Source organism: Calliphora vicina, chromosome 3 (assembly GCF_958450345.1).
Source record: "Calliphora vicina chromosome 3, idCalVici1.1, whole genome shotgun sequence".
Lineage (NCBI taxonomy): Eukaryota > Metazoa > Arthropoda > Insecta > Diptera > Calliphoridae > Calliphora > Calliphora vicina.
In genome coordinates this window covers 97,653,890-97,678,247 of record NC_088782.1, presented here as the reverse complement: position 1 = coordinate 97,678,247, position 24,358 = coordinate 97,653,890, and the positions used below count along the sequence as shown (strand labels likewise).

The window sequence follows — 24,358 nt, the reverse complement described above, 5'->3', positions numbered from 1 at the left end:
ATATTGCAGAAACCCCAGATTAAATATTGTAAAATTGTTCACGCTGGTACAACAGCAGAGCAACAAATTGTTGACCTGCTCATGGAAAGCGATATTGAAGATATTGCTGATGATGAAGGAAATTAGGTGGAACAAAACTATTTGACTTTTGAAGAGGAAATAGAATACAATATCTCACAATCCTATCGTCCTTTATGTCCTCGAACAAATTGTATTGTTTCATCCAAAAGCATAAAAAAATATTTTCGAAGACTTCCGATGCTCGGTTTTTCCTTGGGACTGAGGAGGATAAACAAAATTGTCTAACAACTAATAGGTTAATCTTTTTACAAAATTAATTCCTTAATCTTAAAGTCATATGAATACAATATTTTACACACTTATGTGTTAAATTTCTATCCATAAAGAATAAACGTATGAATATGTAATCTTAGAATTTTATTAAATAATTACTACTCCCTGGCATATTGCTACAACTAAACTTTATTTAAATTTTTATTATTATATTTCTCCATTACACTACGGGCATGTTTTAATTCCTCTAATAATACTTTCAATTGCGCATTATCAATATTCACCACATGTGTGGTATTTTGAGGTAAACCATCGACCAGTTCTTGGGAAATTTTTAACTCAAAACGACTGCAATTAATACTGTCACCCGTGGAAGGCAAATGTTGTATGGAGGATAATTCATTAACTAGAAAATAGAAAGATAAAGAAATGCATAAATAATTAAAGGTTTGAATATAAAATTACAAATAAAATCTATATGTAAGTTAGCAAGAAAAGTTAGCGTACTTTTAAAAGCTCTATCAATTAAACGTTGACGTATGGCTGGAGCGTGCAAAGTCAAAATACTACACATGGCTTCGGCATGCTCTTTGGGTAAACCCAATTGTTGTAGTTCTTCATTAAAGACAAGTTCGCTGGCATTATGTCTAGCAGCATTGTTGAGTAGAAAATGTATACAAGCCACTGCAGTTTTGCCATCAGCTGAAACAGAGGAGGTAATGGATTTTACTTCTGCTTCCTGTAATATCAAAGAAATTTAATACTGTATTTAATGTTTCAGTTTAAAAAAATTTCAAAAACTTACATCAAAATCTTGTCCCAATATCTTTTTGGCTACTAAATCAGCCAACACGTTTAGTTTGTTGGCTTCCAAAACAGAAAGGGTAGATATTATTTCTCCCAACACCCAATCAGGACAATCACCATCTCCACAAAAACGAAATTTCTTTAAAGATGATATTAAAAGTTATTGTAAAGTTTAATCGAGTGTTTAATGAATATAAGATGATGATTGTTATAAAAATTAATTGGCGTACAATTGAAAAGATGTACGTAGTAAGCTCGAAATATCACAAATATTTTATTTGATTTTAATTTATCTAAATTTATTGCGTTACACTATTATTTTAACAGTAAATTAACTACATAGCACAGTTTAATGAAAACGCAACATTTGGCACGCTGGGAAAATACTATACAGGCCTACAATGATTTTGGTGCCGTCAAAACTAAAACTGATGCGATACCCTAATTCTAACTGTATACTTATTTTTTCAATGCTACGTGTAGTTTTTAAAATTTTTTATTAAATTATTTTACAGGTCACGGCATTTTGTCTCAAAATATTATATTGAGTCTTGTGAACGTTTCATTCAGAGATTGTCACAAGACCCTGATTAATTAATTAGTTTATATTAAAGTGTTCCAAACGTATTTGAAATATCTGGAGGCACAACATTACCACCGCCTTTTCGATAGGAATGCTAGATAGGAATGTAGAGCTTCACCACTGAAAGCCACACTGATGGTCTCTAAGAAAATTTTTGTAAATTTCTCAAAAGATTAAAAAAAAATAACGTTAGAACAAAATTTAATTTTCAGGGATATCCAACATTAGTGTTCGATAAATTGGTTATCTAGCCAGATCCAGTGTTTCTATTCGTCTTAGTCGTCTGTGACCCTCAAATGACAGCAACTTCCTGGCAATGGGATATGGATGATCCATTAGTTATGACTGGAGATTTTGATCTCCTCGAGCATTATGGGGACATTGAGATCCCTATGGATGTTACTATTGCAAATGTACCATGGGGCACCTGTTATTGTCCTTAACAGTGATGACTGCTTTCTTTCACCATAAGCTTTGGTGAGCAATCGGTGTGCTTCAACGGCACTTTTTTCAATTTAAAGAAGTAAAGCAAAACTTCCTGCATATGACGCTTTGTTGGCACACAATTCGACATTTTCGAAGCAAAAAAAAAACTTGGTTTACACTATAATGATCAATAACTAAGTTAGAATATGTAAATTACAGATATCTACCCTTAAAAATTACATTTACATATGTAAGTTATTAAAAACAAAAACCGCGTTCAAAAGATGCGCCATCTATTGTAAATCCCACATTTTTAAGTATTGAGGAGATGAGGAACTCAATTTTATGTCCACAACTGCACAAGCTAGTGTTTTAGTTCAATGTTTCAAGATCATCTGACCCAGGGACTTATTTATTTTGAGATCCGCTCAAACTCTTTTAACAGCATAAGCTCGAAATAATATATTTTACATATTTGCCCAATTTACAATTGGTGTTGTAGCGTTGTATCGTTGTATGTAGTAATTTTTTTTTATTAATATTTTGTTTTTGTTTCGAAAAATTAGTTTGAAAAATATTTATGACATACATACATACAATGTTACGACACCAATTGTGAATTGGGCAATTCCTTCGAGATTAGGTTGATGATCACTTTGCGTCAAGTGAGGATTATGTAGAGGTCTGAATAAACCAAGATTTTTTTCTGAGTCTCTAATCACTTTTTTCATGGCATTTACATTATTGTTGAGCTCAGCAAAATCTACAAAAATTATGGGTTTATAAGGCGCTAAAATACAGCTACCAAAATAATAGTAGTGTTCGCGTACTTGATAATTTGTACAAATTATCACTAGAAGTTACTGGATTCTGTTTGTTTACTTTTAAAAACTTGTAACGAGAGAGCAAGAGAGTGTTAAAAGTGTCAGTTCATAGATAGAGTATCATGTTCTCTATCTATGAACTGACATTTTTTGTCCAGTAAAAAATATCAACATAAAAATATGTTTAAAACATATGGTTGCAAATACACTGGTGCATATTCCTATAAACGCACATAATTTTTTTCTGTTTTTTTGTTATATCTTTGTTGTTCTCATCCAAATGCAAAATTTAACTTTTTTAATGAGAGACAACTTAACGGTACTTTTTGAAAGTGAACAAGTTTTTTTTCTTATTCTTGTTGTTTGCCTTAATTATGTGATCAAATGTTCTTTGTTTTTTTTTAAGTGGAAGATTCGTATAAACGCAGACGTGAAATTTGTTTTTAAAAAAGTTACCAAAAATAAAATATTATCAATTTTAGTTTTTTTTCAACCAAAGTTACGTTTCTAAAATTTGAATCAATAAATTTCACCACTTTTAAAGATGCCCAAGGGAACTTTTTTGTCCGATCAAGAAAAGATTCCAATTAAATTTTTTCACGACCAAAGAATGTTCCAATAGAGAAATTGGACGTAAAATCGATCGTTCGGAAAGTGTGGTGCGAAATTTCTTCAAGAAAGATCAAAATTATGGAGTTCGCAGACCTACAAAGGGAAATACAAAACTAACAAGAAGACAACCTTATCTAATAAAACAAGAAGCAACCTGCAACAAATTGAATTCCACACAAATAAAGAATAAATTGAATCTTCCAGTGACTTCCAAACACGTTGCACACATTTTACGAAACGATGAAAACATAAAATGGAAAAAGCCAAAATGTAAACCAATGCTAAAATAGCACCATAAAGAAAATCGTCTAAAATTCGCAAGAAAATATATGAAATGGACAGATGAGTGCAAAAAAATAATTTTCTCTGACGAAAAAAAAAAATAATTTAGACGATCCTGACTCATACTCATGCTATTGGCACGATTTGAGATCAAACGATGTTCGGATGTCAAAACATAATTTCGGTGGTGGCAGTGTTTTGGTTTGGGCAGCGTTTTCTGCAGTTGGCAAGTCGAAAATATGTTTTGTTCCGACAAAAATTAATAGTGCGATTTATAACGAACTGTTGAAAATTGCTCTTCTCTCATTTATAGATGAAAAAATGGATGAAGATTGCATATTCCAACAAGATAATGCTGCAATCCAGGTTTCTAAGCAATCTAAATCTTGGTTTAATGAACATAACATTGCTCTGTTGGACTGGCCGGCTTGTAGTCCGAAATTAAACCCAATGGAGAACTTGTGGCGATACATGGCCCGTAATGTTTATGCAAATAATGCCCAGAATGAAAGCATAATGACTGTGACAGAGCTGAAACTAAGAATTTAACAAGTCTGGGAGGAAACTGATTCCGATCTGCTTAAAAAATTAGTGGAATCAATGCCAGACCGTATTTTTGAAACAATCCATAACAAAGGATCATCCACACATTATTAATAATGCTACAGTGGCCTATAAATTAATGTGCGTTTATAAGAAAATACCCTTAAAAGTGTCTGTTAATCTCGAAAATTATGTAAAAAATAAATAAAGTACAAATGATTTTTTTTTGTAAACATTATTTTAAGTGAAGTCTTAACTAATTTAATAATAAAATTTGTAGCCCCCTGAATATGTTCTTGTTTAATTTTTACAATTTTTTTTAACAAAAAGTAGTGTGCGTTTATAGGAATATGCACCAGTGTATAAACAAAACTAAAAAGTTGAGAATTAATACAATTTACAAGTTTGCAAAGTAAAGATGTAAAATAACACAATACAAACGTTTATAATTGATTTATAATAAAATACAACTTATATTTACAAATACTTGTTCGCGTACTTTTTTTTGTAATTTTTCAGATTGAGAGTAATTTATTTTTACTCTCTGAAATAAAGTTACTGGATATTTTTTACTGGAAAGTACGCGAACACACCTTATATAAATCGCTTTCATAAATCGTTGAAACAATTTGTATGGAAGAAATTTTAAAAATTTAAACATATTTTTTATAAAAATTGTCCAGGTTTCAAAACAATCCGTTCATAAAATAAGTGGTCACAATTTTCAAAGACTCATTAAAGAACATGTTTGTTTTGGATGGATCACAAATATATTGGATTATTAGTCTAATTTTGTAACCTGAAACAAAGTAAAGAAGTTGTTCCATACATTTTTACTAATATAGTTAATTAGCTTAAAATACATTCTGTGAAAACTTGTTACAATTTTCTAAAAATAAAACTCTGCGCTGAATAAAAATAATCCGTTTTATTTTAAAAAAATATGTATTTTTAGAAAAAAATCTAATACTGCGTAGGAATACAACAATTTTAATTTAAGTATAAAAAATTACACTTTTTTATACAACATATTTATTCTCATTTTTTTCTCGTACAATAAAAAAAATGGCAAATATTTACTTAGAACTAAAGCTAGTCACGTTAAAGACATGCTAATCAAAGACCTAGTGCAGAATGCACAAGTATGTTGAGTCCCAATTATTCATATAAAGGAGAAACAAAAAGGAAAAAATAATTCTCAAGGGACAAATAAAATATTATAGTAGTATAAAGCTGCTAAATATGGTTTATATTTTTATAAATTGTTTATTCTGTTTATTTATTTATTTATTTTTTTACTAAAAGCCAACATTTATCATATAATTAAGAAGAATAAAACAAACGTTTTTTTCCACCAAAGTCAAGTATAAATGTATGACACTTGTTGCAGTAGCATGCGATAGCAAGAGATTATAATGTTTACAATTACAGAGAAGTTAACAAGAAAGGAACAAACAAACAAATGTTTTCTATGCCCACCCCCTAGAGTATGTATATTTTCCGGTATTTTCACATTTATTTATTTTTTTAATTTATCAAACCGTTTGCCTGTGCAATGGTTTGGAAGTTAGAATATAAGATATATACAACTTTGAAATACCGTACAGTTGTTAATTGTTTGGAAATATATTATGTAGAGTAAATGGAAATTGTTTTATAAATTGTGTGAAGAATGAAATGGACATCCCTTTTGGTGAAGCCAAACATTTTCTATAATAACTGTTCAGTAAAAAATACTCTAAAATCTTTATTTAATAGTGACTTTTTAGAGACCCAAAATTTCATAGAAAATTTTTAATTAACTTATTATTTTGAAATACAATAATAATTTTTAAAATTTCTGACGATTCTAAAACATTTGAAATCTTTTCTCCTAAGAAAATTATTTTTTTTTTTATATTTAATTTTATTAAAATATGAAGTCTTCTAAATTTTAAACCCGATTCTGGACTTAATTTTATACAAGAAAACATTCTGAAACAAACATATTTAAAATTCAAACCATTTCAAAACGATTTTAATAAAACATAAAGTGAAAATTTTTCAAGCACCTAAATTTTGTACATTTTTTTGTTGTAGTCTGGTTTACTAAAAATTTTAAATCTTTTCTCCCTACAATTTATTTAAAACTTTTTAGTTTATTAATTATTTATTACAAAACCAAGTCTTTACTAAATTTAATACACCATTTTGGTCTCAATTTTATACAAGGAAACATTTTGCAATAAAGGCACTTAAAATTTGAACCTTTTCCAAACAATTTTAATCAAACGTTTACAAAGTGAAAACTTCAAAATATTTTAAAATCTACTTATTACAATTACCTATGGTAGGGTACTTTAATGCTTTTAAATATGAAATCCTTTTGAGCTTTTTTGCTACATTGGCTGGTAATTATTTTATTAACTGTTTAAAGCGCGTATAATTTTTAAGAATACACCAAAGATATTAAGTTTGCTGCAAAACAAAAAGAAATGTTTCATCCTTTTCAATGCTTAACTGGATAATGTGGACGTTGGCAGCAAAGGCGTTGCTAGGACTAACATTTGTATATAAGTGGCTGTAGATTAATTCAAAACTCACAGTATTCATTTGATATTTGTGAAATTAACAGTGACAAGTGTTGATAAACATTTAATTAAAATTGTTTGATACGAATCATAAAGGAAAACATTGTTGCCGTTTTAAAATTTAAGTTCAAGGTTTATTAAATTTAACGCTTAAAAGGTAAAAAGAACAAAGAAAAATAATATTAAAAGTTAAGTGCATCATCGAAGGGAATCACAATGGACCTCAAGGTCTCTGGGTGGAAGTACACTTTGTGTACACCCTTCTAAACCTAAGTGCATCAGAAAATCTTAGAAAAATAGTTTGATTCCTTAAAATAAAGTGTAAAACTATTAAAAGTTTTGAATTTTCGAGGCTAAAAAATACTAATTAGGAAATTTAATTATAATAATACAATAAATTCCAATAAAGTAAAGTAGTGCTTTCAAATTCTACTGATTTTGAATATTCGATACTATACATTTCCTTTAAAATAAAAAAACAGTAATTTTCTTTAGAAAACAAATAATTTTAATATTTTACAATTTGTAAGACAGTCTAATTGGATTCTTGAATTTAATATGATTTTTGCGTTCGAATATCCAGTAGTTACTTTTTGTTATGGAGTATCCAACTCATTACTTTGGAATAGTCTTTCTATCAAGGCAGTAATCAAAGTCATCTGGACAAATTACCAGTTTGTAGATAGTAAAGTACTGTTTGTCCGGCACATCTGTACTGCAGCATTTTAGTCATAATTATTGTAAAATTTTATACAAATAATTTTGAAAATCCTTCCTAAAAATATTTTTAAATTTGAGAACTATTTGAAAGTATCAGTTTCAGTTCTCTTTAAATTAATCTTACACTAAATTTTGAATACTCTATTAAATTATCAAACAAATCTAGTACTGATTAATCGATTAACACGCTTTTGAGAATTGATAATTTCTGTATTCCGTTGATACCAAGGAACTTAAAAATTCGAATTTGATGTTATTTGAAATGTATTAGATTTTCCCACAATTAGAATGAAAACTTAACTTAAAGTTAGCACTAACTATAGGTCATAATAATGAAAATATTTACAAAAATATCTCAAATTATTTTGAAGTTAAACTGAGCCACAACACTTATTTTGCTTAAAATCCTAACTATTATATTTAAAATAAAGACCTATTTTATTGTTATAACCATTTTATTTCAGCCCTCACCATTATCATGATGTCCATTCGTTCTTTACTCTTCGTGGTATTCATTTGTTTCTGGTATAGTTATGCCAAAGCAGATACCAGCGATTTGCAAAGCTGTGAAGCCCACTTAAATAAATATCGAAAATTCTTACTGCAAGCCATACTAAGTTTTGAAGATGTCTGTGATGCCTACAATACAAGAGCTTCACCACTAGTCGATACAAATTTGCCAGCACAACTAGCATTCTTTGGACGCTATCAGCCCACCGAACAAAAGTCTGAAGTTTGGTCATTCTTCAAGTTATTGATGGCTCAATTTAATGACATGGAATTCACAAATATTATACGTGATGCTGTTATGGAAAGATGTCGCGTAAAATACCAAATGCAACAACAGCAAAGAGATGAAAAACGCAATTCAGTGGTGTTGGGCAAGAAACAACGTTTCCATTCGTGGGGCGGTAAACGCAGTGGCATTAACAGCAATGATTTGGAACAGGAACACAATGATGAAGGCAACTTAAGCTTTTAAATGAACTCTTCTTGTTAACTACAAAATTTATAATAATTTTAAAGGGCTGAGATAATTGTAAACTTTGTAAAAATTCGAAATCGCTATGAAAATAATCTAATGAACTCGTCAACTTTTTGTACAAACTTAACTCATTATGTTTTTAAACTTAATTATAATAAATTATAGCTTAGCAACTACATTAAAGTAATGTTTGTTGTTTAATTTTTAAATATTTAGCAAAAACTTACCATTTTTGTAAATTACTTGGAGGAATGTTTACAAATATTTTAGCACAGTTAAAGAAAACAACAATAACAAAAATTACTACACATCAGCTGTTTGTGAAATACAATACAGCGGTTGATTTGAAATACATGACAGCGGCTGTTTTTGTTTATTAACGTCCGTTAAATATAGGGTGACCATATACCTGGAATTCAAAAGTAACAAAAACTTTTTGAGAAATATCCATTAATGCATTAAACACATTCAAGACAACAGGCTACACGACTACACGGACACAAATTCTGCTGGCTGGAGTTGTAGTCGTGTGTCAGCTACTGAATTATTTTAAAGACGACAGCTACAAAGTAAACAGCTGATTTATAATTCAGTGGTGCCACTTCAATAAAAAATAACCGTACAAAATTCCAAAGTAATTAAGATTGAAACAATTATTTTGAGTAAACATATATGGTTATAATTAATTATCCTGTTACTAAGTAAAAAAAATATATTTTTGCTGTCTTGCTGTCTTCGATGTGTTCCATGCATACACTAAGCTAAACTCTATTTTATGGGCAGCATTCCCGGTTTCAATCAATTGTATTCCATTTTTCAATTCCTACTATGGCAATATATAATTTTTCTTCGACCATAGTTCCACGTTAAGCTAGGTACTCTGAAATATATGCGAAATAATTTCGCAAAAGTTGTACTCTGTTTTTATTGTGGAAAACATGTGAAATACATCTGGCAACCTTATTTTTCCACACGAAATAACATACGCAGCACTTCTTTCGCACGAACAGCTAGCTGTCAAATAGCATGTAAAAACGCCAAATCAGATGTTAGGGCAGTTCTCATAAAAAGAGATAGCAATATATTTTGTACTACAATATCAGTGATGTGTTAAAGCAAAACGCTATATAAAACACGAATTTGGTAGACAAAGAAATGTGAACAAAACAAACAAATAAATTTGTAAGACAATTTTTTCGTAGTCTGTGGCACAAAATTTTTTAAAATGGAAAATATATTTGTCTCTTTCGCTCGAAACAATTTCAACTGGTTTGGTTTTGTGCTTATTTATATAGTTGTTTGTTTTAACGCACTGTCTGTATTAAACCGCAAATTTGTTTTCTCTTTCTATCGAAACAATTTCAAAAAAGCTGATTTTAGTGGTTTTGAACTGTCAAATTTGACGCCTCTGTATACTTTGTGCTTTAAATATGTGATATTTAAAGAAGACGCACAGTGGTTTAGAAACTTTTTTTTTTTAAATAATTCGGTATCTCGTGAAATATTGGAGATATTTTTACGAAATTTCACATGGTTGTGGATGAGGTGTTTTCGAGTTGACTTATGTTTCTTTAGCTTCCTATCGCGAATGGGGGCCAGTGTTGGTCACATCGGGTCTCTAATTTTTTAAAAAAAATCCCCAAAAATCCATTTATGGGGATAAATTTCTAAACGCCTAGTCCGATCGGTATAAAATTTGACGTGGGCGTATTCGTTAAATGGGCCCTACAAATGCACCATGAGAGGTGCTATCGGGGCGCAAAGTAGGGTACCTTTACCTGTAATCTTTTCAAACATGTGCTTTTTATACCCTTCACCTTCGTGAGAAGGGTATATATAAGTTTGTCATTCCGTTTGTAATTTCTACATTTTTCATTTCCGACCCTATAAAGTATATATATTCTGGATCCTTATAGATAGCGGAGTCGATTAAGCCATGTCCGTCTGTCTGTCTGTCTGTCTGTCTGTCCGTCTGTCTGTCTGTTGAAATCAGTTTTCTGAAGACCCCAGATATCTTCGGGATCCAAATCTTCAATAATTCTGTCAGACATGCTTTCGAGAATTTTGCTATTTAAAATCAGCAAAATCGGTCCACAAATGGCTGAGATATGAGGAAAAAACCAAGACAACCTCGATTTTTGACCTATTTTTTACCTATATCTGGATTACTAAGACATTAATATAGACAATATGGATATCTAATGATAGATATTTCAAAGACATTTGCAACTACGTATATAAGACCATAGTAAGTTGGACCTACAATGGGTCAAAATCGGGAAAAAAAATTTTAACCCGATTTTTTTTTTTTTTTTAAAAATTGAAAAAACAAAAAAAAAATTTTTAAAATTTAAAAAAAAAAAATTTTAAAAATTTAAAAAAAAAAAATTTTTAAAATTTAAAAAAAAAAATTTTAAAATTTAAAAAAAATAAATTTTAAATATAAAAAAAAAAAATTAAAATAACAATCGAAAAAATTTTTTTTCCAAAAAATTAAAAAAATGGAAAAAAAATTAAATTTTGTTTACCTAAAAATATTTAAAAGTTTGAAGTATAATTTGGTGAAGGGTATATAAGATTCGGCACAGCCGAATATAGCACTCTTACTTGTTTTTGTTTCACATCCGATTTCAAAGACTTTTATATTTTTGGAAATCGCTCAGATAGCACTCGGTCCCTTTTCATATTATAATGTGACTTAGTCAGTGCAATATTTTTGAAGGATGGAGTTTTAAGGTGGCATATTTCTGATTCTAATTGAGATATTGACTTGAAACAAGTTATATAAAGAAAACAAATTAGTTCGGAATAAATGTGGATCAAATTGTTCCTAATATTTGCAAACCTATTAAAATTTTGATATAAATTTTAGTTTTAGAAACTCAAAATCTTTATTTATTAACAAAACTCAATGAAACTGTCAACGTATTTTAAATGTGTCCTTCTAAATAACAAAATGTAATGAGCTGAAATTTAAAATAGAAATTGTCCTTGAAAATATCTACAAAAAAATACGCTTACATGTGAAGGTTATCTCTATTAGTTAAAGAGATATTCAGGTTTATTGATTTATTATACCCTTCAGCTCCGTGAGAAGGGTATATATAAGTTTGTGATTCCGTTTGTAATTTCTACATTTTTCATTTCCGACCCTATAAAGTATATATATTCTGGATCCTTATAGATAGCGGAGTCGATTAAGCCATGTCCGTCTGTCTGTCTGTCTGTCTGTCTGTCTGTCTGTCTGTCTGTCTGTCTGTCTGTCTGTCTGTCTGTCTGTCTGTCTGTCTGTCTGTCTGTCTGTCTGTCTGTCTGTCTGTCTGTCTGTCTGTCTGTCTGTCTGTCTGTCTGTCTGTCTGTCTGTCTGTCTGTCTGTCCGTCTGTCTGTCTGTCTGTCTGTCTGTTGAAATCAGTTTTCTGAAGACCCCAGATATCTTCGGGATCCAAATCTTCAATAATTCTGTCAGACATGCTTTCGAGAATTTTGCTATTTAAAATCAGCAAAATCGGTCCACAAATGGCTGAGATATGAGGAAAAAACCAAGACTACCTCGATTTTTGACCTATTTTTTACATATATCTGGATTACTAAGACATTAATATAGACAATATGGATATCTAATGATAGATATTTCAAAGACATTTGCAACGACGTATATAAGACCATAGTAAGTTGGACCTACAATGGGTCAAAATCGGGAAAAAAAATTTGAACCCGAATTTTTTTTTTTTAAAAAAAATTGAAAAAATAAAAAAAAAATTTTAAAATTTAAAAAAAAAATAATTAAAATTTAAAAAAAAAAATTTTTTAAATTTTTAAAAAAAAATTTTAAATTTAAAAAAAAAATTTTTTAAATTTAAAATAACAATCGAAAAATTTTTTTTTTCAAAAAATTCAAAAAACAACTGGAAAAAAAATTAAATTTTGTTTACCTAAAAATATTTAAAATTTTGAAGTATAATTTGGTGAAGGGTATATAAGATTCGGCACAGCCGAATATAGCACTCTTACTTGTTTTTTTTTGTTTTGTTTCTTTTGGCGTTGTTGTTGTTTTTTATACAACTAAACTTTTGTTTGGTTGTGTGTTGGTTTTTTTGACAAAAAATCAACAAATCGAATGTTTGAATGTGCATGCTTTGCGTATTTTGTTTTTCTTTTTTGTTTTGTTTCTTTTGGCGTTGTTGTTTTTTATACAATTAAACGTATGTTTGGATGTGTGTTGGTTTCATTGGCTTGCGTATTTTGTTTTTGTTTTTTCTTTTGGTGTTTTGTTTCGTTTGGCGTTGTTGTTGTTTTTTGTGTCCTTGATAAATTTAGGATGCTGTACGCTGAAAGTGGGCAATGTACATACATATATACTAATTATAAAAAATAATAATGCATCCACAACAAAGGTGAAGGGTATATAAGATTCGGCATAGCCGAATATAGCACTCTTACTTGTTTTTTTTTTAATTTTGCTCGATTTTTTATGGCTTTTAAGATATGGAGGGCCTACGGAGGGTCGAAATTTATTTTTAAAATATCGGCTATATTGTCGATAAAATAATAGTTATCTCGTCCCTATAAAAATGTATACGCATCCAAATATAAAGCATATCCTCGCCAAGCACTATAGAAAACCTCGTCGTATCTATCAATTATCTCTTATAGCTTAGATATTCGCATACGAATATAAATAAATATATTTAAAAATTAAATTTTTAACATTTTTACCCACCCTGCTCCATTTTTTTGTCCAAATATTTCTTGACTTTCTCTATATTTCTACTATTTGGTTGTCAAAATAAAACTCCGTCCCGAAAGGGTTAAAGAAATTATAGTCGAAGTGAAAAATATGCATATTTATTTATGCAATGTTCAGCAAAAAATTTATTTTTTCTAAAAACTTGTGAAATATGCAAAAGCTCACTTTTCAAACAAAAAAATTTAAATAAAAAAGGGGGGCTTTTTTAATGGTATTATTTATTTCTTCACCACAGGAAACCCCATTTTTCCCCATAGTCGATATTTATTTTAAGATAAGTAAAGCTATGTATACACGGTTGTCATATTCTTACAAAATTGTCAGAAAATGTTCAATAAATGGTTAACAACCATATGTTTCAACATATGTTCTCATGGTTGCGTTAACCATTTTCTGGGCATGTTTCTGGCAATCAGACAACCGCAGCACAAGCCTATAGAAAAGTATAATCTGAGTAATCATTTGAAATATGGAAACATAGGTAAATAAAATTTAATTTTCTCTTTTCTGAATTATAATTTTCACTTTATGCCTCGTCGAGACGTGAGTTTGTCATAAAACATAATGGAGAAAGTTTCATAATCAATTTCATTAATGTTAATATGTTTTAAAAGTACTTCAAAATGTTTATGGTTTTATTGTATTTTATTCGAATAAATAAAATTAATGCTTGAAGAAAGTAATAATTTATAGACTTTTAATTAATCACATAAAACATAACAATATGATAAGTTTTTTTTAAACTACACACAGTGAAAACGACCTATCTAAGATACATTTGACGTTGTATTAGTCCACTAAAAATTACAAAAAATGCTCAGTGTATTTGGGAAAAGTGTATTGGTATCAATTTCTAACATTTTATGAAAAAATTTGTTACAAATGAATGTTTTCTAAAACAAGTTAGAAAATATAGTCGGATAAGCCCGACCATATAATATCCTACAGTATATGAGCAAATCATTATTCTGTTAGAAAATGGGCTTTATAAACATCAGCACAATATATAAATAAATATTAATCTCTTCAACAAATAATTAAATCTAAAAAAATAATTGATGTATCTAAATAGCAGCAAATTTTGCACATCTGTTAAAAATCCGCATACTTGATAATCACGGGACCACAACCAATGACCATTTTGTATTTTAATTATTTCAAACTGAACAACAAATTAAAAAGTCAAAACCATAGGTAACCTTCTGCGTATTTAGTTCCCCTAAAGAGAATAAATTATTCGTACATTTACCTGATGACAAGTCTTCAAAATGTTATTAATATTTTCTGCTTAATATTTGTAGAAATTGATACACTTTGACTATTTATTTATTCATTTTTCTTCTTTTATAAACCGAATGGTAGTCTTATCGCCCAAACAAAAATCATTAAATTTCTTTGTTTCAAATAAAAAAAAACATGAAGATTTCAAAAAGAAAAAAAATCTGTAAATGGTTTTTAATTATGACCGTTAATGATAATTTTAGTGTATAATTTATTAATGTGAGTCTTTTTTAATGAACAAATTCAAGGTTTTATTTACACTCGGAACAAATGCAGGTCTTGAAAGAATTGCGAGACTCGATTCTGTGAATTTTACTATTTATATGAAATAAATTTGTGAAACTTGCATTATTTTAAAGAAATATGTAGATTTATTTATTTTAATGAAAATTACAGTAAAATAATTATTTTGGAGATTAACCCTTATATCTCCTTCGGGTCCAATGACCCACAAACTATATAGTTTTCTAAAATTCGGAAAAAATTAAAATGTTTCAATAAAATAAAATTTACAGCAAATCACCGTTACCGCTAAATCCCCGTTGCCGAAATAACGCAGATTAGAGTTACCGTTACCTTTTCACCGTTTTGAATTAAGGTTGGCTACCGATGCACAGTGGGGGATCTGATAAAAAAAGTGGAAATAAATCTGTAACTTCTAAACGAATTTCGCGATTTTAATAAAATTTCCCGTGGCTATAGAGGAGGTGTTGATAAGTTTAAGTTTTGAATTTGGGCCAAAGTGGGGCACCTCGGGTATATCAAGCCATTAAAATATATTTTGATATTTCTAAAATTTTAGCAGATTGCCGTAAATTATTATAGAAAACATTCAGATGTTTTATAAATTATATTTGAAAACGAAAATATAATTTATAAAAATAAAAAATCGCAATATAAATTCCAAGCAAATATTTCGATAATATTGCGATTATTTATGATTTACTGTTCTGTTAAATAAAATTTAATAATACAAATGAACTAAGAAAAAACAAGTGCATTAAAAAACATTTCAAAATATTTTTATAGAAACAGCTATTAAATAATAGCTGGCGTGTGTCTATAATTATTGTTATTAGGAAATTATCACCTGCTTTAATCTAAATACACGGGAAAATTAAATATTTTCTATTATCAGCCCAATTATGAATAAAAATTCACTAGATGTTTTTTGCCTATTTTTATACCCTTCACATTCGTGAGAAGGGTATATATAAGTTTGTCATTCCGTTTGTAATTTCCACAATATAGTTTTCCGACCCTATAAAGTATATATATTCTGGATCCTTATAGATAGCGGAGTTGATTAAGCCATTTCCGTCTGTCTGTTGAAATCAATTTTCTGAAGACCCCAGATATCTTCGGGATATAAATCTTTAATAATTCTGTCAGACATGCAGATCATTCACGTAGGACCATCTTCAAAACTAATTTCACGAGTTAAGTTATAGTGAGAAGAAATTCAAATTTTATATGGAGCTTGGTGACTTTATCACTGACCGAAGGTTTACAGTTCGGTCGGCTTGACCAGTCTGTTATTCGTTAATCAATTAAATCGCTTTTGCATATTCATTTCGTGTCGTTACATCATCCTTTATACAATGCTGTTTCCTCTGATTGGGAACATTTTATCCATTCTTTAGGACTAAAGTTTGTGAATAGGCATGACATTGTATTAATAACGCTGAGAAAATGCCATTAGGTCCTGGTGACTTAAAATGCTAAAAGATAACCACTGACCACTTTATATTTTTTTCGTTTATAATGAAATTTACCAGTTCTCTTGTATGGATTACAAAATTAGCGTGGTGTTTCGATCTAGAGTCCACATTTTCATTATCTACACAATCCGGATAATGTGTAATCAATTTTTTTTTTTTCAATTTCTATATATAGTTCTACTGAACTGCTAGGATTTATGAATCCGCTTTTAATAAAATTTCCCAGACTATAGAGGAGGTTTTTCTGAGTTTATGTTTGGAATTAGGACTTTCAAGTATCCAAATTGAAGTATCTCGGGTATATGAAAAATTAATAATTATGCCAACTTTTGTAGAATCTACAAGAAGAGAGCTACAAAAATCTTATATAACTATATTTTATCTTTTATGGTTTACGAGATATTCACCTTTGAATATTAAAATTTTAGTTTTTTTACCTACCTTGGTTTGGATTTTTGCAAATAACGAATCCGAATCTCTCCCGATTTTTTTCAAATATATATTTTTTAATTAACAACCAATTTATTAATAGAAAGAATTATTTCAAAATCGATACCAAGTCAAAAGTTATGTGCAAACTCAATAAAATTTTAGCATATTTAAAAGAATATTTAAAATACGAAATGAAAAGTTTCTCGATTTTGATTTTAGACCCACCCAAATTACGATTTTAACAACCGCTTGGTAAATTTCTTTAATACATACAAATTTTCCCACTCTAATGTATATGAGGAGCCGCAGAACATTTTTTTACAAATTGATTTTTTGGTATTTTTATAATATTAGGGTTGAAATCTTCTAGAAAAAATCAATTTCCCAAAATTTTTAAATTTTCAAAAAAGTACATTTTGTTCTACGGCTCCTCATATACTTTTGTGGGTCTACGATCAATATTTCGATGTGTTATAAATGAAATGAAAAAGTCAATATCCCCCATATTTATGGTGAAGAGTTATTTATTCGTTTATCCGGATGTGGGCCTTATAGAGGAGCTATGTATAATTATGGATCGAGGCACAATATCCAGCAGCAAGATTTATGCATACTTGAAACAAATGTGTGTTAATTTTTTATCAATATCGATATTTATGAGCAATAATCTATTTTAAAGATGTTAAGGAGCAATCGTCATAAAATATTGTGCACCGATATCTATAAATTTGATCCTTATTTTGGTTCAATTTCGTCTTAATAACGATATTTATAAGAGTTTTGTGGTGGTTATAGTTAGTCTCGGATGTAGATCTTATGTGGGAGCTATGATATTTATAAGACATTTATGTAGGTTAATTTGATTATCGGAAATGGTCACTTCCACACGGAGACCATAAAGTCCATTGTAATTCCCTTCAATAGTCAAATTTTAGAAAAAGTACACCATGCCTAAAAAGAAAACAAGTAAGAGAGCTATATTCGGCTGTGCCGAATCTTATATACCCTTCACCAAATTATACTTCAATGCTTGACAAAAGGCACTTGACAATCCATCCTACTATTCCAGGATTGGTGGTGTCACGAAATACTATGGTTCAGATCAAATCTGATTGAACAGAAAGGTCTATAACTATTTCCTTTTAATTTTCGGACTTCTGATTGTTTCTAAGAATGTTTTCACAACGGCAACAAAAGTTTACCAAGCCGATGCTTCTAAATAATTCTTTGAATGTCTTATTTGTGGGCCATCAAAAATACCACCTTTTAGTTTTTCTGTTAAATGTCATATTCATCCAAAAAAAACTTCCACCACTTTCCGACTAATTTGATAGATGTTGATTTATAGGAGATATACAAAATTCTAAGTATGTCATATTCAGTCTTATTCAGGACGTTAATCTGCATATTAACCATTTGATGTCAGAATTAAAGTTGTCGTGATTAAAAATATTTTGAATACATTAGGTCATTGGTTGAGACTAGGGATGCCAAACGGGACTGGGTTTTACAAATCCCGGGATTCGGGATTTTAGAAATGTAAATCCCGGGAATTTTCGGGACCCGGGATTTTTTGGGATCCCCGGATTTTTCGGGATTTTTCAGGACTTCGGGATTTTAGTTAAACGTCAAATTCAACAATAAAAACTATTAATTTCATTAATATATTTAAGTAAAAATATAACAAATCAAAAACTAATGCATTAAATTAAAATAAATGGTCCATGATTTCCCCTAGCTCCATACAATTGTCCCCCGGAGTACTGTTTGAGCAGTCATAAATATCTTGATTGTGCGGCAATCCTTATAAAATTTTGCACAAAATAAGTTGTAACTACTCTGAAATTATACTGCGGAAATCGGGCTACATTTGCACCTAGTCCACTTCAGAAAATAACTTCAACATAAATTTCGTAAAAGTATAAATTGTGTAAAAGCCTGTCAATGCAAGGGAGACGTGCTGCTCCCTGATTCAAATGAAAAAATCTGGCTGCGTTTGGATTTGAAGCGAGATTAGTATTATAAATATGCTGAAATTTAGCTTTCTAAGTATTTTGGGTGCTTCAAAAATCTTCCTAAAATATCAAAAATCTCATAATATTTCCGGATTTGTTAATCCCGAAAAATCCCGGGATTCTTTTTCACATATTTCGGGATTGGCATTAAAGACCTGCACAAGCTGCATTGTTTAACACGAAGACAATTGCCACATGATGCTTTTGTCATGTCATGTTATGTTCTTTTACCTACTTAACAGCAACACGCAAAGGCAATGTGTATCAAAACAAAAAACAAACGCAGCATCATTTTAACAACATCATAACACACACAACATTAAAAAAATTAACAGATGCATGGATGACATGGAAAATAATTTCAAGTCATTTAAATCATGTATGAGGCCTTTTTTGTATGAAATGATTTCAATTCACTTGTAGTATTTATTGTGTGCAATAAGAAAAAATCTATATTAATATATAAATGTCTTTGTAAGTTTGTTGGTTTGTTTATTTGTTTGAGCATCACGCCTAAACGGCTGAACCGATTTTATTGAAATTTGGAATAGATTTAGATAGATCCTTACTGGGAAGCGTCAATAGGCTATATATTTTTTTACTACGACAGGGCTAGCGAAGCGCACCGAGTCAAGCTAGTTGACTATAAAAATACAACTGAAATTTATATTTATATTATATAGTAGGTCAAAATAAAAATACGAAAGTACACCAATGGGTTTTTTAATGTTGTTTTGGAAAATTTTACAATATTTAGTAATATTACCTGTTATATTATTACTTAAAAAGGAATACGTGGAATATAAGCCATAAAATGCCAATAATTTTCATGGAATTAAAAATGTAATGTGTTTCACATACATATTTTAAATACTACCTGACTTAGGTACAACCGCTCGAATATTATTAACGGGACATTTAATAATTACATTGCTAAATAAAATAAAACTTCATGAACAAAGCCAATTGGCCTATTAGACGGTGTTTAATTAAAGAAAATTAAATTAATGTATAAATCCTTAACGGTGAAGTTTATAATATATTTAATGTTTAAATTTAATGAAGTGTCTCTGAATCGTTCGCGGCATAATTGCTACAAAAATATAAATCTACGAAAATGATCCAATGGAACAAAAGCAACTGCCCAACGATTTGAAGAAAAAGTGTAGGGCATTTATTGCGTAACTTCACAGAATTTTTTTCCTATTTTTTGTTTTCAAATAAAATCTAGAAGGCTTGAACAAAATTATTTAAATTTTCTAGTATATTTTTATGTTATTCAAAAATGTTTGAAATTTTTCTTGGAAAATATTTAATTTTTTTATGATTTTCAGCTATACAATGAGAAAATGTGTATACGTTTCAGACTTTTCTATACATTTAGAAATATTGGCCAATATTGGGATATTATACAAAAATATTTGAACTACATAATGCAATTTATTATAAAATAGCAACAAATTTGTGTAAAAAAATTAAAAATTTCCTTCATGTACAAATTAATAATATTTATGAACATGTTCTTATTCTGAATGAAAAAAGTTTGGAAAAAATTCATGTTCGATTAATAATATTTATTAAAAAATGCATTCCAATTATGAATTTCTTTTTCCTGTGTTACACTTTATTATTTATATTTTTTAAAAATCCTTATATTATTTGTTCTAAATATTTAAAAAAAAAAATATATAATGCTAAATAATAATAGTTCTCAGATTTTCACAGTTCAGCAGTTATGTACAATTTCATTCTGCTATGCAATTTTATTCTGCCTAACAATGCGACACTTGTTAACATCAATTCAATTCAAGCTACCACACATAACAACAGCATCATCAATAGTTATAGACATGACATGGCACAACACGGTTTTCGCGGCGCGAAGACATGGTACAACATGGTTTTTGCGGCGCGATGACATTGAACAACATGATGTGCGCGTCGACACAACAAAACAAAGCATCAAATTTTGAAGTAAGACATTTTTCTACAAAATGTTGTCTTGTGCAGGCCTTTAATTGGCATCCCTAGTTGAGACTCGAATATAAGCTGATATAAATTTCAAGCCTCTATCACTTATGGTTTTACCGTTATGAGATGTTGCTTATAAGCAACTTTGCGCCATTGTGGTACATTTTAAAACACAAACGAATATTTATATTTCATGTTATTTTTATTAATTTTTAATGCATTTCATGTGTGATATGAAACAAAACAATTTGTTTGTGGCTTGCAATATAAGTGTACCTTACATTTTGAACATTTTGATTTTGGAATACCGGTGTGGGATAATCTACACATTTGCTCGCCATTCAACACAATGACCGGCTTGATCAAGACGCATGGATTTTGGAGGTTCTGATACGTATTATCGTTTTGTTGACGACGATGAACTTTGTGATGAAACGTTTGAAATGTTAGATGGTGCTGGAGACGATGGTGACGGTGAATCTGATTGCATGCTTGAAGGGATTGCCGAAGGACGACCTATTCTGCGTTGTTTTATTGGCGTAATATCAGATTCGTGTAGAAGCGCGTTTGCTATCATCAATTGAAAATTCAACAATGACATATGTTTCGTTTTTCTATCTTGATCAAGGTATATTCATATACTTCTTTTGTTTATGACATCAGCGTTTGCATTCTGAAACTGGATTTTCAGCTACCTGATCAATTGTTGATTCAATTACTCTCTCCAAATTATAATTTTTCTTCTTCTTCACCTTCTGCATCATCAGAATTATCCAATCGAAATCGATTATCTGTTTTAATTCAGATTCTGTGAGACCTTTTGGGCGCATTTCAAAAAAATAATTACTACGATGGACAAATGTTGCCTATAAACAACATTGTGTTCATAAAATTCCTGACATAAAATAATTTTTTTTGTAAGTTTTGCAAACTTTACTTCATTTTCTTATCTGCTATTTATAATAAAATTCACTTTTTATAAAAAAATCATGCGTTATTAGTTTTTATTTGAATTTTTGTAGAACAAATTATTCCACTTTCTTTTGTACCAGTCTGAACACTACTTCAATAAGCTCGCAAATGAACACTTGTAAAGCTTTTAAAAATGTAACTTCATAAACGAATACTCACATATGTATATTAGTTTCAGTTGGAAAAAAAAACCGTCAGCAAAAATAACATAAACTATAGGAACTATGATCGAAAATATACAATGTTGCCTATAAATTTGACATCAAAGGGTTAAAGTAAATCCAATACTTGTTTCTCTTTTCTCATAGGAATAATGGTATTATCTGCAATACATAGTATATTTAATGAAAATATGAAAACATTAACTATTTCGGAGGTTGACACACACTTTGGTCCGTAACTCTGGTTTTAATTGAACGATTTTTCCCAATTTCAATACCAAACATTTCTGATCAACAAAGAGAAAATGTCATCCCCTCGAGGACCTTTCGTGCCATAGTCTTAGAATTTTATAAAGACCCAGAATATGACATATATTTCGATATACCCCCATCTTTTTGATAGTGTTTTTATATCCATGGATTTTGATGAAACTTAAAAAAACATATACCTTAGATCTTAAGATTAAAGTTCAGTTAAAATTTGTAACAAACTTTGAAAAATTAACATTAGAACATCTTATTATGAAAGAAATAGAAACCACCACCGATTACACTGTGCAACAAATGAAGACTTTTGGAAAAACACACGGTCATGACAGTATAGGTTCGACTCTACTTCCAAAGCGTTCGCGTAAAAAAATAGTAAAAAACGAAAATTTTTAAGGTACAAAGTGATCTTTGTGAGCTATTTACAGTGCCCTATGTTTACACAAGTTGATCATATTTATCATAGCTACAACTTTGCTAAATAATTGGGGGATTCAAACGTTCTCCTATTAGGTCGTATTGTCATAATGTCATAAAATATTTTTTAGTTTAAACAAATTTTTGTTGGGTTTAAACCAAAAAAGTTATAAACTAATAAGACTTTTTGAGCTATGCTTATTAGTTTGTCATAAAATAACACTTTTTTTGATTGCAAAACAAGAATTTGTTTAAACTAAAAAAATATTTTACGACATTACGACAATACGACCTAATAGCATACCGTTTGAATCCCCCAATGTTTAGAGAAAAATTAGGTATGTTATACTAAAAAAGTGAAAAAAAAAGTTCTTCCTATAGTTTCTTCAAAAAAAGAACAGGAAAATGTTACTTCTTTGGCAAACCATTTAAACAAAATTTGTTTGGTGGACTCTTAGCTCTATTATTGCCATATAAAGTTAAGCGGTGTCACCAAGTCTTTTTTGAGGACCCACTGATTTTCAGAATCTTTAGGGGCCATAAAAAAAAATTGGTCACCAAAATCGCCAAACTGAGTTTTACAACCATTTGGTAGTAGAGTCCAACCTATACTGTCATGACTGTGTGTTTTTATACCCTTTGCCATGAGTGGCAAGGGTATATATAAGTTTGTACTTCCGTTTGTAATTTCTACATTTTTCATTTGCGACCCCACAAAGTATATATATTCTGGATCGTTAAAGATAGCGAAGTCGATATATACATGTCCGTCTGTCCGTCTGTATGTTGAAATCAACTTTCCGAAGCCCCCAAATAACTCGCATACATTTTTTTCTTTTAAACAAACACAAACTGCGAAGCGTTTTGCTTGTCTGCAGTTACACCCAGAGTCTCTGGAGGGAATCAAACCCGCAACCCTCACAGTAATAGTTCAGCACACTATCGACTGTTCTATCGAGGCACTCAATTTCATGCATCAATGCCATGATTCATGCATCAATATATAGGGAATTCTTCCGGCTCGGTTGCTATTTAAAATCGTCAAAATCGGCACATAAATAGCTGAGATATTGGGAAAAAACCTGGAAAACCTCGATTTTTGGCCTATTTTTGATCTATATCTGGATAACTAAGTCATTAATATAGACAATATGGATATCTAACGATAGATTTTTCAAAGTCCATTGCAACGATGTATATAAGGATATAGTAAGTTGGACCTACAATGGGTCAAAATCGGGAAAAATAACTAAAATAAAATTTAACCGGAATTTTTTTTTCATCAAAAAATTTTTTTTGTCATAAATTCTTTTTTGAAAAAAATTGAAAACAAATTTTTAAAAACAATTTAATTTTGTTTAAATAAAAATATTTTTAAGTATAATTTGGTGAAGGGTATATAAGATTCGGCACAGTCGAATATAGCTCTCTTACTTGTTTCCACTGTTGCACTGCCGAACACCTCTAGAGATCTTTACTGAGGGAGAAGTATGGTATAAATTAATATTATCCCTAGAGACAAGGGAGCTTGGTTGTTTTCTTGGGATAGATATAGGTTGTGGGACTTACACTTTATATGGAAGGGATCAATCACTTCCACATGGCGGGAAACTCTGTGAAACATTTTGGAACTGATACAAAATATGTATAATTTTTACCAAAATTTGTTTAAAATTCATTAACAAATCGTAAATATTTGGACACAATTAATATCGGACTAATACAAA

The 24,358-nt window shown here is 29.8% G+C and overlaps 2 protein-coding genes across 2 annotated transcripts; one reads left to right on the top strand and one right to left on the bottom strand.

Moving 5' to 3' along the window:
* Nucleotides 1–421: 421 nt before the first annotated feature.
* LOC135954205 (COMM domain-containing protein 4) lies at nt 422–8,951 on the bottom strand. The gene is made up of 4 exons (XM_065504282.1): nt 8,874–8,951; nt 1,100–1,240; nt 802–1,033; nt 422–700 (listed from the first exon to the last, which is right to left on the bottom strand). The coding sequence occupies exons 1-4, from the start codon at nt 8,874–8,876 to the stop codon at nt 477–479; spliced, it is 600 nt and encodes a 199-aa protein (XP_065360354.1). The 5' UTR covers nt 8,877–8,951; the 3' UTR covers nt 422–476.
* On the top strand, nt 8,130–8,769 carry Lk (Leucokinin). Its single transcript, XM_065505018.1, has one exon. It carries the CDS (start codon nt 8,140–8,142, stop codon nt 8,641–8,643), a length of 504 nt encoding a protein of 167 aa, XP_065361090.1. The 5' UTR covers nt 8,130–8,139; the 3' UTR covers nt 8,644–8,769.
* Nucleotides 8,952–24,358: the final 15,407 nt, after the last annotated feature.